A 15,564-nucleotide genomic window follows, 5' to 3' on the forward strand; every position below is an offset into this window, starting at 1 on the left:
CACCAGGTGGTTGAAATTTCCGGATCCCTTCACAACGGCGTCCCTCATAATCATAGTCGCTTTGGGACGTTAAACCCTAATAAACTAATAATAAACTAATTATGTGCGACCAAGTTAACTACCAACCAGCCTAATTTAAAACCCTCTTAATCTTCCGTTTATATCCGACCGCCAAGCACATTATCTCCCCCTACTAACCACCAAAATCCCAATAACCAATACCCCTCAAGAGAAAAGTATACAACAGCTTTATCTTACCGGCACTCACCTATGGGGCAGAAGCGTGGAGGCTAACAGAGAGGGTTGAGCTTAAGTTAAGGACAACGCAACGAGCTATGGAAAGAAAAAGGATAGGTGTAACGTTAAGGTATCGGAAGCCGGCGGAGTGGGTGAGAGAACAAACGCGCGTTAATGATATCCTAGTTGAAATCAAGAGGAAGTGGGCTTGGGCAGGGCATGTATCGCGAAGGCAAGATAACCGCTGGTCCTTAAGGATAACGGAGTGGATTCCAAGAGAAGGCAAGCGTAGCAGGGGTGGCAGAAAGTTAGGTGGGCGGATGAGATCAAGAAATTTGCGGGAGTACGGTGGCCGCAACTGGCGAAGGACAGGGTTAATTGGAGAGACAAGGGAGAGGCCTATTCCCTGCAGTGGTCGTAGTCAGGCTGATGATGATGATGGTGATGATTAACCAGCCATTTGCCATTATGTCGTATACACATCGGGCTGACCTCTTCAAGTGTTCTTTTTTCCCGAAAATCACTGTTGAATTTAATAATCTGGGCCTGCACGTTTTTTACGAGGCCTATTGACCTGAGAATTTTCCGAAAAAAAAAAAACGGGATTGTACTTCTTGTTGTAATGTGCCTTTCTCACGTATAATATGTCTTCCTTCTGTATAAGGTACCTTCTGTATTTTTTCCCACCCTGCACCAGCCCGCAAAGGGCTTAGAGTATTGTAAATAAAAATACAAAAATATATGTTCCTGGAACTTTAGATAATGTAATGCTATATCTATTTGTTTCGTTGTGTGTGCTGCTGTACAAAATTTTAAAAACATCCGCTCGTGTAAAACCAGGACAATGTCAGATGCCGCGTTTTATATCTTTTGTGGTTAAAGCAATCGCAGCTTTCCCACTTTAATATGTTCGGAGATATATATGTTGCAACAGTAACACTGTGAATTGCACATGGTCAGATGCGCACTCAGGCATCAGCATCCTTTACCTTCTGTTCCTGCATCTGGCTTTGTATACTGTCTGCTGGTGAAATTAAATGAACAGATGAATAAATAGTAAAATGTGCGCCCATTGAGTCTGGTTTTCTTACCGCTTGCTTTCATATAAGCACATTTTCAGCACCTCTCATTCCAGCCTGAGTCATCACTGACGGTTCGCTTGCAATCAGTCAGTAAGTGCTATGGTGGTTCAGTATATCATAAACTTATCATACCTCGTCCCCTGTATTTAAAGCCACAAGATGTATTTGTACCCCTTTTAGGTTCGTAAAACGGTAGGGCGATTTGCCTTATATGTTGTTTTTATTATCCAAAATTTCGGAATAAATATGCCTCCTCGTTCATAGTGAAGGAAAAAAGGCAACCATCTGCCTTTTGTTTTACTTTATTTTTGGACACCGCCTCCCTCGAGCGAGCGCCCGGAGACGCGAAACTGGACGCGCAGCACCTGCCGCCGCAGAAGCGATCTGGCAGAAGGCCTTTTGCTCGTCGCGTCCCTAACCGCGGCGGATTGCAACTCTCAGAGAAGCTCCCATTTTGTCCGCGGCCAATTCGCAGGCTGTACCAAAGCGCGCGCGCCGCTGCTCCAGTCCGGCAGTGGCCTAAAATATTAGATGTGATCAAAGAACCTGTTTTTGACGTGGCTTTACAACGTTGAAAATGTGGGCTGTTGCAAATATGCGGCTGGGTACTATATTCCGCTGAGTGGGATGAGAGGGCGCGTTTCCGCTGTGTAGCCTTGGCTGCAGTGCCAAGAAATGTTGTCGCGGAGCATAGCCCCTTGCATCGGGCGAGGAGGATGTAGAAACGCCTCCTTTCTGGGCTGTTTCAAACCGGTTCCGCTGCGGCTTCGATCGTGCTAGCGCGGGATGCACACAGCAGCCCAACAAGCAATGTGGCGACTCCCACAGAGCCCTTATTCCAAAGTTCGATAGGTATGGACTTTAAGGTGCCGGTGATACAGTACCCACGACGTCCTGCGAATGCCATTAGAAACAGAGAGCCGGTATGCTGCGTCTGCAGCGGCGCAATCACGTCGTCTTCTTTTACCCAGGTACTGTAAGGAAGCAAAAGCTCTCTCCGATGAACTGGAGAAGCGAGACAAGCACCTTAAAGTGATGGACGACCAGGTGAGTTTCGGCCCAGTATCGACCTAAGTTTGGTTAGTCGTGAAAAGGGGCATCCCTAGATCAGTGTGATAACCCTGTGCTTCTGGGACGATGTTTGGTTTGAGGACAAAACAATTAGAGGGGGAACATAAGCTCCTTGTTAAGGGTATGACGCGATAGCGTAGTGCGTCAATTTCCATATCTACGGAATGTGATTCGCAACTTTAAATTCATAGATAACAAGATACCTAGAAGTCCCCATACCTTTCCAGGCGCAGTGGTGCAGCGATTAAGCGATGCACCACTGCCCTGCACCACTGCCCAGCGATGGCAGGTGCTCCCAGAGGTGGGCCTTGTGGAGCCCAGGTTGATCTACTCGAACGACTAGTCATTCATTTAACTGCCACCTTCCATGGTGCGCAGTTTGCTCACTATCCGCTGAGCAGGTTGTGATTACGCCGCTAGGTCACGTGGCCTAGGTGACTCACCTTCGCTCCAGGTTGCTCTCTGCCAGTGCCACCTGCCAGTGTCATGGTCGTGGTTTTTCGCTTATAAAGCCGACACCAGATTTTCTGGACAACGAGACCTTTAACGCTCTCGTCTCGCGTTAAAAAGCTATTGGCCCATGGTCGGTTGCGTGCAGTAGCACCGTGTCCTTGTTAACCCGTGGAGTTACAGTGGCGCAGTACTCCACACCGCTGCGCAACAACGAACGTGCTTCTCACTCCCCCTTTTTCATACCGCGATGTTTAGGATATCCTTCAGATAACTTGCCTGGGCAGAGACGACAGCGTGGCGAGACCCCTGTCGTCTTCACCCGGCGGCTCTGGGTGTGCTAGTTTCACTGGCCGGGGCAGCTGCATACTCCTGCTTCTGTTTTTAGATCGCATTTTGCCCGTTTCAGTGTTTCGCGGCGTCGCCGTTGCCGTCGCCGTTGTCCGTTGTAACCAGCAGTGGACACCGTTTAAACTGCGAAAGCAATGGAGCAGGAGCTTAGAAAGGAGAAAGTAAAAGCGCAACCTCCTCCCCTCCTTAGAAACCGGCGCGCCAGTGGGGGGCGCAGCTGTGCATAGCAACCGTGACATCACGCAGTAGCGGTAGACCGAGCTCGCGCGCGTCGGCGGTGGCAGCTAATCCGCCGCTCCTTCGCGTGACGTCTCGTTGCAGTCGAGTGAGTGAGACGCATGGCTTCGAAGCGGCCCAGTGATTCCGCGCCAAGCGGTTCGGGGAAGCTGCAGTGGGTTGACCACAAGGCTTTCGCCAAGCACGCTTTAGAATTTCCAAAGTGTCTTCGGTATTTTTTTTTTTTTTTTGAGGGAAGGATATGCGCAATGTCTGTCTCCCACAGCTGCGAAACCTATAGAGCGGGGGCTTGGAAAGCAGTAGGTAAAATTTGTAAATTGGTTTTTGAGGAAAGGAAATGCGCAGTATCGGTCTCGCACATCTCGGTGGACACCTGAACCAGAGGGAAGGCGCACAACTGCCCTCTTGGAACAGTGGACACCGCAATCGTGCTTTAAGCTACGTGGCGGTAGTGACAGAAGTGCGCTGCATGCTTTAGCATTCACAGTGTTGTGCCAGAAACAACGCTGCCACCTGCCAGGATGGCAGAGTGGGTGGGGACTTTGATGTAGATACAAAAACAAGCGGGAATTTCTTACCACTTATGCGGGGGAACATCCCCTTCCTCTCGCTCGTAACGGCTCCCTCAGCTGTGACAACCTCGCGAAATACTTGCGCAGACCTCGTCTTTGAGAACCAGGCATTGGTGCAGCAAGTCGAGCATATATATCCATCTATTTCTCCGTCCACAAAGCTTCCTTCATGACAGTCAAGAACTGTTAGTGGAGTGTTTCTTGAAGAAGGAACACGTGTGAAAAAGAACAAGTTGTCTGTAATTGTACATACATGTCTTGCTCTAATTCTTTGCCTCAATCTATGGAGAAGCTGAAGCAGCTGATGAGCTGCGCTCAAATTTCGCATTAGGAAGTAACGTAATTGTCGGCAATTTTTTTGTTACTAGCACATCAAGTGACGTCCCGTTAACTGATCGATCACACTGCTTCTATATCGTGGCGAGATATAAGTTAAAGGTGTGGAAAATGTGAAAGTTGGAGTGTTTTGTTGATTAACTGATGCTATTCTTAAGCCCATCCATTGGGCTGGAGCAGGCCGTACAATGAAAAGGCGAACGAAGAAAATACCAGACAAAAAGCACTACAGGAATTCAATTTTGCTATGAAATGTCAATAGGCGCCGAGCTCTAGGGTATCTCGACAACGTGGCGGTTTGGGATGCTTCATTAATCACTGAGGAACACTAGGCTAGCAGTGATATGATCAGGCTTCTTGAGCTAGACTTCACCGCAGGACGACGAGCAAGGCGAGGACATGAATGGGCGAGCAAAATCTGACAAGCACGGATTGGTATGTGGTGGGGAGCGGATGAGACTGCAGAGGCGGCCTGCCATTTCCCGAACATGTGGCGAAGGGAGGGGCTGTCACCGCAGGCAGGCCAGTGAAGGCTTATGTGAGTTTTGTAGATACGTTGACAATTACTGGTCTGGAGTCGATGACACAGGACAGCCTGTCTGCGACTACCACAATGCAGTTATCTGGAGCAGCGTTGCTGAGGAAAGCTCAGTTCGGCAAGGGCAGTCGAATATGACAAATGTTTGGTCGGATGGTGCCAGTGTCGTCCCAGCATACCCGGGTTTAGGGCTCTTCGGGCCAGCGCATGCAAACACTCATTACCAGTGATGGATGCATGGCCAGGCGCCCACACCGGACGTGGGATGCGCAGGATAGCAGTGGTTCGAGTAGGGAGCACAGTTGGTATGTAAAGCTGGAAAGGAAAGGTCGACAAGCTGTACACGGTAACCCTCTCCCTCGCTAGGGCCCATAAAAAGACTCACCCCCCGTGTTCGTAGTTTATGGTCGTAGGAATAACGCTTCGTGAGAAAGGGATGAACCGATTGGGAAAGGCGGCCAGACGCTGGCGCTGGATGTGCAACTTGGGCATAAATTTCCTGCTTATCAGAATCCCTTTTCTTTGTAAAAATCCTTATTATGTTTGTCACCATCGCTTGGTTTCGCTTTCTCCTTTAGCGCCCATTTAAGTACGATATGTTCGGCGCAATGCAGGGTGAGTGCATGCATTCGGAAGAGACAGCTCCCGTGCGTCTGCAGCTCGTGTAGGAGCAAGTGGCGCATGATTTGCTTACAAGGCCGCCGCTAAACATGTTGCACCACATGTGGTGGTTTGCCTGCAACCTCTGAGGAGCGCGACGCAAGCCAAGCGTCTGCGGCGTGAGCTCAGCGTTCGTATGACCAGGCGGTGACAAAGCGCAAAGGTAACGCCAGCTTGCGGCCAGTCGCTGGTCCGGCAAGCTGGGAGTCAACTGTGCGTCTTGCTATAGGGCTGGGGACGAGAGCCAGCACCCAGTGTCGGAAGTATTTTTCAGCATCACTGGCCGGACGAATACCGCCGTAATCTCTGCATAGTCCCTACCACCGTTGTCGCTTGCGTAATGAAGCGAGGAGTTGATATTGAGAGGATCGGCGATGCCGCCGCCGTCAGCATGTGGAAGCGGACCGACACAGCGGGGTCGACGACGGGAACCCACGCGCAGCTGGACGTACTACGTGTATTGCTGGGCGAGTTGGTTGGGGTACATCTTGAGAAAAACAGCGCTTCCAGACAAAGGACGAGAACGAGAAGGACACACAACGCGCAGTTGTGCGTCCTTCTCGTTCTGGTCCTTTGTCTGCAAGCGCTGTTTTTCTCAAGATGTACTACGTGCAGACGGGGACTCCGGCTCTGCCGTGGAGTGCAGACATAATGCAGGAGGAGAGAGGTTTTTTAAGCGCGTATGAGATGCAAATACTTGTCAGGGCTTTGAAGTTTCTTTTAATAATTACATCTTAGTATACACACTGTCTGCACCAAATACTGGCACCAGACCTTTGATTTAAAACGGGAATGTTTCTCTTTCTCCCCACTCCTCCACTCTCGGGCTCCCCCAGGTGTCGGGCAGCCAGGAGGAGCTCCAGCGGCTCACGGGTCGACTCAAGCAGAGCGAAGCGGCTCTGCACCAACTCAGGACATCCTGTGCCCTCCACAAGCAGGACGCCATCGCCAAGGCAGGCATGTCCGCCTTCGCCTTCTCTCCTGTTCGGAGAGGAACGGTTTCAGAGACGCTCGTAATCTGCCAGCGCTCGCCTGGGAAGGGAGCTGTTCAAAGGGTCCATCATGTCTGGTGCGCGAGAGTGCAAAGAGAGTAACAGGACGCACTGAATCTCTCTGTACTGAAAGTGGTCTTAGTAACCGCGCTACTTGTTCGCGCATTTTAAGCGTAAGGAGAACTTTCACGCTTGGCCTGTTTGCGTACAGCGAGCCTTGTATCCATGATGGCGTAATGGTGACTCGGAGCATCAGTCGCCATAGCTTGACCATTCCCGCTTCTTCAATTACTCATGCTCGCCGAAAGATCGAGTAATCGTCTTCGCACGCACTTTCTTAGTGTAGAAAAGGTGAACACACAGACAGAAACTTCATTAAGGGGCGAAGCCGGATGGCTTATGCGCTTCGGCGACCCAGTCAGCTCGTGATGGAAGATGTCCGGCCCTTAGAGAAATTATTGATTGCGGTTTTGGAGTCGCTGATAATAATTTTGAGGGTTGTGTTGGAGGATGTGATGACTAGCGGGATAGGGGAACGCTGCGTGCTAAAAGGGGATATTGTTGAGTGGGAACGCTATTCCAGTTAGCGTGCGCATGAGCTATTCTGACAGTGAATAGCTCATAAAATCAAGCGGGTGTTTACCGTGCGAGTGACATCTCCGTGCGCTCTGCGATCCACGTAAGGCGAGAGAATCAAAATACCAGTGTCCCGGCTAGGCACGAATTAAATGAAATATATGCTATTTGTACGGAGACCGCATGAGCGTAAGCGTAAATCGAGGAGGCTGTCTTATCAGGCAACAGGCGCAAAGCTACGAGCGAACAAATTGGAGCTTGAGGTCAAACATATTAGGTACATCGATACTTTTTGTACTCTGCAACTCAGCTGAACAGAAATCTGAACTAAATTACAGCTCGCCACGTTTACTTAGCGTTTCCCGTGCAAAAATTCCATTGAAAGTGTTCTTCACGTAATAACTACACAAGGGGCCTATCAGCAAAACAGAGCTCTTGTTTGGTTATTTTTTATTTTCAACATTTCATATAATGTTTGCACTTTGCCACAGCTGAACGTCACAGTCTAAAAAAAGGGGGTAAAACGGGTGCATCTTCTCGATTTATGCTATGTGAAGACGCATGGACTAACAATACACTCCGCTAACACCCACGTTGAGGCCGTTAGTCTCTTGCAGAAAACTTACTCTTTTTACTCTGTTAAAACCAGTTCTGTTCCCTCTGCGCGAAGACGCCGTACAGCAAAGTGTGCTGCCCTCACCGCCTCCCCTCCCTGCGGGGTGGCGGGGTTATTTTGAGGACAACAATTAAGAGCTAAGCTCACTTTGCCTAGCCAGAACACGTAGGCTTGAGTCATCTGTGGACACACGCTACCCCAAATTTCCCTCCCATAATATCCCTCCCACAAATTTTACCCTATTGGTTTCGCAGCGGTGGCAGACAGATACTACGCATTTTCTTTCCTCAAAAAAATAGCGAATACACTTTGGAAATTCTGAAGTGTGCTTGGCGAAAGCCTTGTGGTCAACCCACTGCCGCTTCCCCGAACCGCTTGGCGCGGAATCACTGGGCCGCTTCGGATCTATGCGTCTCATTCACTCGACTGCAACGAGACGTCTGGCGAAGGAGCGGCGGTGTAGCTGCCACCGCCGTCGCGCGCGCGCTCGTTCTACCCCTACTGTGTAACGCCACGGCTGCTATGCACAGCTGCGCCCCCCACTGGCGCGCCGGTTGCAAAGGAGGGGAGCAGGTTGCGCTTTTACTTTCTCCTTTCCAAGCTCCCGCTCCATTGCTTTCGCTGCTTAAAGCGTGTCCTCTGCTGATTACAATAAAACCCCTCAATGAACTAAAAGTAACGGCATCTCGTCCCTCCTCCTCCTATGCCGGCGCTCCTTCTCTCGACTCCTACCGGCCACCGACGGTGGAGGCACCTAGGCCGGGTGAAGCTAGCAGTCGCTCCCAACGCTCGCCCTGTGGCGCGCAGTGCACTGCGCGTGCGTTTTCTGCCTTGGCTTCGCTCAAAATGAGATCATGACATGATAGGTTAAAAAATGAGTTCCTCGAATAACTGCCCCCAGCAGCGTTGGATTCATTTATCGAAGCTTTCTGTACTGCTATCGATTTGATTCGGCGCAAGCGGTGAGGGTGGCGTGCGCGGCCGACAATATCCTCAGAGTGTTGCTTCTCAACGCTCGCGTTTTGGCGCTCAGTGGAGCACACGCTCAAATCAATTGTTTTCATTTTCTGCCTTCGATTAAGCCGCAGTGCGATCATGGTATAGGAGATTACAAAAATTATAGGTATACTCAAACAACTGCCCGGACCTATGTTGCACCGCTTTATCGGAACTTCTTGTACTGCGATCACTTTGATTGCGGTGGAAACGGTTGGAAAAGCATGCGCGAGCGAGCTCGCGACACAGCAGTGAACATCCTCGGAATGTTTTTCGACCGGCGTCTTTTGCCCAATCATAATCAAAAATTAACTCCGCCAGTAGGAAGTGGTACGGCATACGACTATACGTGCGCGCTGGGCTTTATATGAATGGATGGCGGTGTGAAGCTGACATAATATATTCTTCTTTCAAAAGCGCGTTTGCTCGCGCAATCGGCTCTGCGTAGGCGCCTACTCATCTCAGTTTAAATTTTTTTTATAGCAGGAAAGCTTAGCGATTATTTCGGAGTTACTATATATCTAGGACACCTCGCAGGCTAACGTTATAAGGAACCGACTGACGGTAGTCCCTCACTGTTAGTTTGTAAATAGGGGAATACGATGCCCTACTTGCGCACTGTAACGCGGTTGTGACCAGAAGAATTTTGATGTAGGGTTGTTTCGGTTGAGTAACAGCAATCAAAAAAGGCTTTCAACCGCTGCATCGCACGCAGCTACAGCGCTGCACGACTCTGTAGAATGTTGTTTCTTCAAGTGATTGTCATCTTGCGTCAGCATACGCAATAATGGCTTATAAGAGGACATTGTCTTCAATTGTGTAATTGTCATGCATAATCTGCAGCAGTCTGGGCTGCCGCAGTTCATTAATCGCTTTCGGTCGAAGCAGCGGGAAAAAAATTCGAGCTGAAAAACAAAAACTCGAATTCACTCAGTCCTGTTCGAAGCAAAACGTTGTTCGTTTAGGAAGCTGCTTCACGCGAAAATTGAAAACAGAAAAAAATGTCTACAATTATGTTTGACGGAGGTCCTCGCATGCATTCTCAAGTATTATCCACGCAGATATCGAGTATTCAAGCGATAGTTCGGTTACTATGCCTAGGCACAGTAAGGACTGATTTTTGTATGAACCCAGCCAGAACAAATATGGTCAGCAGTGCGCACAGCATGAATGCTAGTCTTGCACTACAAGCAGCATGAACAGCGGGGGCTTCAACAGCGACAACCGCCCCTTTGGTATCGAGTTCGTGAGCGAAGGAGTCCAATTTACAACAAAACAAATACGTCCAGTGATGCGATCAGCGTAAACCGCAGAGTTCAAACAAAAAGAAGCGCAAGTTTTGAGTCGAGCCCGCGAAAGAGTTCGATTACAACCACAAATACGCCACGTAACGCGCGCTACATCAAAGCGACGCCTGCAGAGCCTAGCAGAGCCAGCAGCGTGAACGGCGGGGCTAACAGTACGAAAAGCAAGGCTTTCGTAGCCCGCGAGCGAACGAATCCATCTACAACCATGCCAAATGGCATTAACTGCGAAGAAAGACTGCTGTCGCTCGCACTTCACACCAAATCCTCCGAAAAAATATGGGACTGACGACTGAAGAGCGGCACTCGCATCGTAAGGACGGGGTTCCAGCTCATTATCAATGCTTTCCCGACCGATCCTATGCAGCCAATCCTGTCGGCGAGCCGCATTGCTTCTATTGCGAAAGCAATACTGCTTGAGGTTTCCGCTCTTGGCCGTCGTCCCGGAGAATCCACCATTGACCTTTAGCGTGACCTATGTGTGACGTCACACCAGCTGTGGAAAAGCGGGGCCCCAACTCGGCTCGTCGCGATCGTCCCAGCGAATCCTCCATGCCGCAGCTGCGCGCCGCTCCCGCGAGGGGCGCTCGTTGTACGTGACGTCATGCCAGCTGTGGAAAAGCGGCCCCCCCAACTCGGCTCGTCGCGATCGTCCCAGCGAATCCTCCACGCGCCGCTGCCGTGGGGGAGGCGCTCGCTCTACGTGACGTCATGCTAGCTGGTGAAAAGCGGCCCCCCAACTCGGCTCGTCGCGATCGTCCCAGCCATGGAGGAAGGAAAGAACTAAGGAGAGGCCCTGACGTCACTTTTTGTGAAGCCGCCCCGCAACCGGAAGTTGGCTCGGCTCTCCTCACTATCTTCTTTCTCCACCGAGCTATGGGGTGGGGATCGCGCGCGACTCGCAAGCGCTTCGTAAAAGAAAGGTATAAAAAAATCGCGCAGCTCGCCGCTACACTCCTACACCTCCATCCCCGCAAACACGCACCTAGACACAGGCCGGTGCATAGGTGCGGTGAACCTTTTCCGACGCTCACCATACTCCTCGGGCTACCGTACACCCGCCGTGTGGCCTTCGAAACGCAGCTCAGCATCGCCGAGAGCGGCTTCATGTTTCTGTGCTGTTTGGTGAGGTGCGAAAGTTCGCTGATCAAAACAATCAACGCTTCTTCGCGTGTCGAAGCGCGGTTCCGGAGTGCCACCTTTTCGCGAGATTCATTTCAATGCATCGATCGCTCCGCGTAACGACACCAAGTTTGACGAACAAAATATCAAATGAGCGGTTATTTGCTGCATTTAAAAGCAATCTTAGATGCGTGCGTAACGTCGCGACGCCAGGCATGTGGACTTTTAACACGCAAGGCCGAACACACCGTGCCGAAAGCCCGTCCACCGCCACCGAGAAACACTCGGGCCCCTAGCAACAACGACGCTAACGACGCCGTACGCCGTTACTAGTGGCCCGAGTTTTCTTAGCAACAACGACAACGTTGCTAGTGGCCCGACTTTTTAAGCCTAAATTTTGACGTCACTTCCGCCACATTCTCGCCAATGCATTGGGAATACGAAGGGCCTCTCCTTAGTTTTCCTTCCTCCATGGTCCCAGCGAATCCTCCACGCGCTGCTGCCGTGGGGGAGGCGCTCGCTCTACGTGACGTCATGCTAGCTGGTGAAAAGCGGCCCCCCAACTCGGCTCGTCGCGATCGTCCCAGCGAATCCTCCACGCGCCGCTGCCGTGGGGGAGGCGCTCGCTCTACGTGACGTCATGCTAGCTGGTGAAAAGCGGCCCCCCAACTCGGCTCGTCGCGATCGTCCCAGCGAATCCTCCACGATATGTCGTATGATGTGTGTAAGGTGAAGCTGCAACGATGTGCTGCAGCTAAGAAGCGGCGGCGTGCGGAGGAAACGGATGAAGAGCGGGAACAACGTTTAGCTAAACGGCGTGCATATTATGCAGCCAGACGAATGCGTTCAACATCTCTTGATCTGGGTGCTTGCTTTCGCAATCCACTAGGCTTAACCAAGCTAAGTCTCTGCCATTTTTTTTGCGGCCGGAATGACAAAAAACCTTTCCCACTGCCTCCTCGGTTGTTGCACCCGCAAGCGCAACAAAAGCTCGGCGTCGCCGCAGCGCGTAGACACCATCAAAGCTGGGGAAACGGACCCGCCAAAAATGTGTTGCACCAAAAGGAAACGAAGTGCGACATCTACACCGGACAATGGCGCCGGCGGCGGCTGAGGCGCCAAAAAGCGCGCGCTAACACGTGACCACGGCGCTTCAGCCAGTGAGAGGCTCGATTATCCAGCGGAGCGCTAGGGGAGGGAGTGTATCGAAAAGTTCAAAGCTTTTCGCTACTTTTGCTTCATTGAGGGGCTTTAGGGTACAACGGAAAACGGCGACGGCGACGCCGCGAAACGCAGAAACGGGCGCCTATAAGAGTTGCGCTCTAAAAATGGCCGACGATTACGTTACTTTCTAATGTGAAATTTGAGCGCAGCTGATCACCTTTTCCAGCTTTTCGATAGAATGAGGCAAAGAATTCGAGCAAGACATGTATGTACAATTACTGACAACTTGGTATTTTTCACACATATTCCTTCTTCAAGAAACACTCCACTAACAGTTAGCGAGTCAAGTGAACGTGACTCTGCGTTTCGGCTTGGGATGCACGCACCGTGATCCGCTGACGCCGAGCCAGCGCTTCGGCAATCGGAGAACACCGCGCGCTATCGTGCGGTCACGGCCACAGAGGAAGAGGGCGGGAGGAGGGGGAGGGGTACACGCAGTGGAGAACGGCGGCTGCTATGCGTTTCAGCTTGGGCGTGCGGGAGAAATGGCGCCAGGAGCGCGCGCAGCTGGAGCAGCGCGCTGCCCCGGCTCCGGAGCTGGTTACGAGGGACAACGGCGACGCCGTGAAACGCAGGAACGGGCTCCAAAGAGCTGCGCTCTAAAACTGCGACATTCCGACCAAAGTCTCATAGAAGAACTGAGGTTCCGGCACCAACTCTGCGCCTTCTTAAGGGCTCACTGGGTGGAAGCAAGAGACACTGCCTCTGGGGCTACCTCCGTGTGAGTCACAATAGTTAACAATGGCGCCGACCTGTGAGTCACATGGGTTGGGGCGCTGACGATGGGTAGACACTGGTTGGCGGTGGGCGGACTTTGCGACGCGCGAAGGCCTTGTACATATATTGATGGAAGGGAGTCTTGAGAGCGGTTTACAACTGCGGGTGTGTTTTGAATGCACCACGATTCTATAAGCTGTCGCTTGAATGGATTGAACTTCGTGCCAACAACCTGGAATGCTCAAAGTCGAAGCGATGGTTAAATTCCTCAGAATGTTCGGCGACGGCACTGCGCTCTCGTTCGAAATACCGGACATCATTCTTATGCTGGCGAAGCCTTTGTGGAAAATGCATTTTTCACCGATGTATATAGCTGGTGAAGCAGTCAGCAAAGGGTATTTGTAAACGATGCCGAGTGCTCGTTCCTTCGGTGCGCGTTCGTTCGGCCGAGGCATCAAGCGCCCGAGGATTGACGATGGTTTGTGACAAACTTGTGTTCCCTGCTTACGGAACAGATGGGCCAGCGTTCAACTTGTGCCCTTGGCATACGGGATGGCGATGCGGACTCTTATGGTGTCCTGGGTATTCTCCTGTCATTCCGCTGTGTTGTGAAGCCGCCGGACGAAGTTCTTCGTGTAGCCGTTACGGTGGAGATCAGTAACGACGAGAAAGAAAATAAGATCCTGGACTGAGCCCTGCGCAATACCGAATCCCAGCGGGAGAGGATCAGAAAGAACACCATCGACAACTACACTATGACGTCGCAATGAAACATATGCTTAATATAGGTTTGAACTTCTGCAATAATTCAATAATTTGAGATGGGATACACCGTCGAACGCCTGCTGGAAATCAAGAAAAATAACATCAATTTGGTTGTACCTATCTAGAGCTACCGCTAAGTTGTGAACAGCTGCAATCAGTTGTGTTATAGTGTACAGATCGCGATCGAACCCGTGCTAGAGATTATCACTAACGTGGTTCTAGAGAAAGTTTCTGGGTTTGCAGGTTATGTGTTCTAGCAATTTTACGGAAGTCCGCAAAAGAGAAATCGGTCTGTAGCAACAAGGTTGCGTATGGTTTTCGTCTTTAGCAATTGGAGTGATTTTAGTGAATTTCCAATCGCTCGTGAGCTTTGAGCGTGTCAGTGACATCTTAAATATTAAAGTTAAGTACTTCACGCACCATTGAACATGCCGCGCTAGAAGGGTCTTGCGAATTTTGTCGATGCCTGCCCAGTTCCTGGTGTCTAAGTTGAGCAGAAGGGCTAACGCGCCTTCCTCAGCTACAGACCAGAATCCAGAGCCGCTCCCCGGCGGGGCCATTTTCCGCCGACTGGCGCGCCGCGGTGTGGGCGTTTCTTTAGGGACTGCGGGGCTGCGGCAGCTCCGCGGCCGCTCTTGCATACAGCCGCGCTTCGGGCGCTAAAAAAAGCATTGTCGAGCATACTTCCGCAGCGTGGCTGTGTTGCAGGAAGTATTTACGTTATCAAAGGGAGAACATTGATGACTTGTAATGACGTTTAGCTTGACATTCAGGTCTCTTGTGTCGGCGCTTAGAACGCTTATGCTTATATCGCTACCGTCTTGGTGCTCCACCACAAAAAAACTTTTTGTTCAGTTTCAAGCATTAGGTGTGCGGCTATCATGCAGTTCCACTTCCCATGCATTCTTAATCCTTCCTGCCGGCCAGCACCCCCCACAAACAGGGCTTTCTTGTCTCCTGCATGGTGCGCCAGTTTATCAACAAATTACTGCTGTGAGCTCAACTCAGTCGCAGCGCCAACAGAAAACAAATTTTGTCATCGTTTATGCAACCTGGTGCATAAAAACGTACTTTCGCTTAATTTATGAAAGCTCGAATAGATATGAGCAGCTAATCCAGCTTTCACGAATTCTGAGGTCCGAAGTCACGTTTATTTTATTCAGGAGCTCTCGCCGCGTGCGAGAGCGTTGCGTAGCCGTTTGGTCAAGTGTGAAAGTATGTAATGAAATCGCGCATATTTTCCTATGATTAAGGTAGATACCAACAGCAGAAAGATACTACGGCAAACCGTTTACCCCTCCGATCCCTCTGACATGCGTGCGGAAAGAGCAACTGAAATTGGTAGCGGTCGTGCTTACAGTCCTGTGCTTGAAATATGTTTAATGGGATCAAGAGCAAGCTCAGCGCAAGAATGCCGAACACGTACTGGTGATCGAAAACACGCGCTTCGTCGGGACAACCTTCAGTCTGCAGCTCGCCTATCCAGTCACTACTCCACTGAGCCAAATCACTAGATCTACATTGTGATGCATAAAACTATCATAGATGATAGCGCAGGTAAAAGGCGACAATCAAACGACGCACCAGCGCCAAAATGTGCTTAGAAGTACCGGTCTCCCGTACGTATCCTACCTGGACGGCTACCCTCAGATGTCACGCTAACGAGTAACTGCGCGCAAGATAACCGCAGTACTGTCTGGTAGAGGGAAAATGTGAGT

General features: G+C 50.8%; 1 protein-coding gene across 5 annotated transcripts in view; it reads left to right on the plus strand.

The window, feature by feature from the left end:
• LOC149349408 (protein FAM184A-like) overlaps window positions 1-15,564 on the plus strand; it is a 152,474-nt gene that overhangs the window by 68,782 nt on the left and 68,128 nt on the right. For 4 of the 5 annotated variants that reach the window (XM_089578311.1, XM_089578315.1, XM_089578314.1 and 1 more), the window contains 2 exons: window positions 2,291-2,366; window positions 6,371-6,495. In XM_089578311.1, coding sequence (XP_089434437.1) covers window positions 2,291-2,366; window positions 6,371-6,495 — 201 coding nt within the window. The remainder of the gene's footprint in view (window positions 1-2,290; window positions 2,367-6,370; window positions 6,496-15,564) is intronic. The other variant, XM_089578316.1, reaches the window with a different exon arrangement.

Source organism: Amblyomma mixtum, chromosome 3 (assembly GCF_055824585.1).
Source record: "Amblyomma mixtum isolate Tamu chromosome 3, ASM5582458v1, whole genome shotgun sequence".
In the NCBI taxonomy this organism is placed as follows: domain Eukaryota; kingdom Metazoa; phylum Arthropoda; class Arachnida; order Ixodida; family Ixodidae; genus Amblyomma; species Amblyomma mixtum.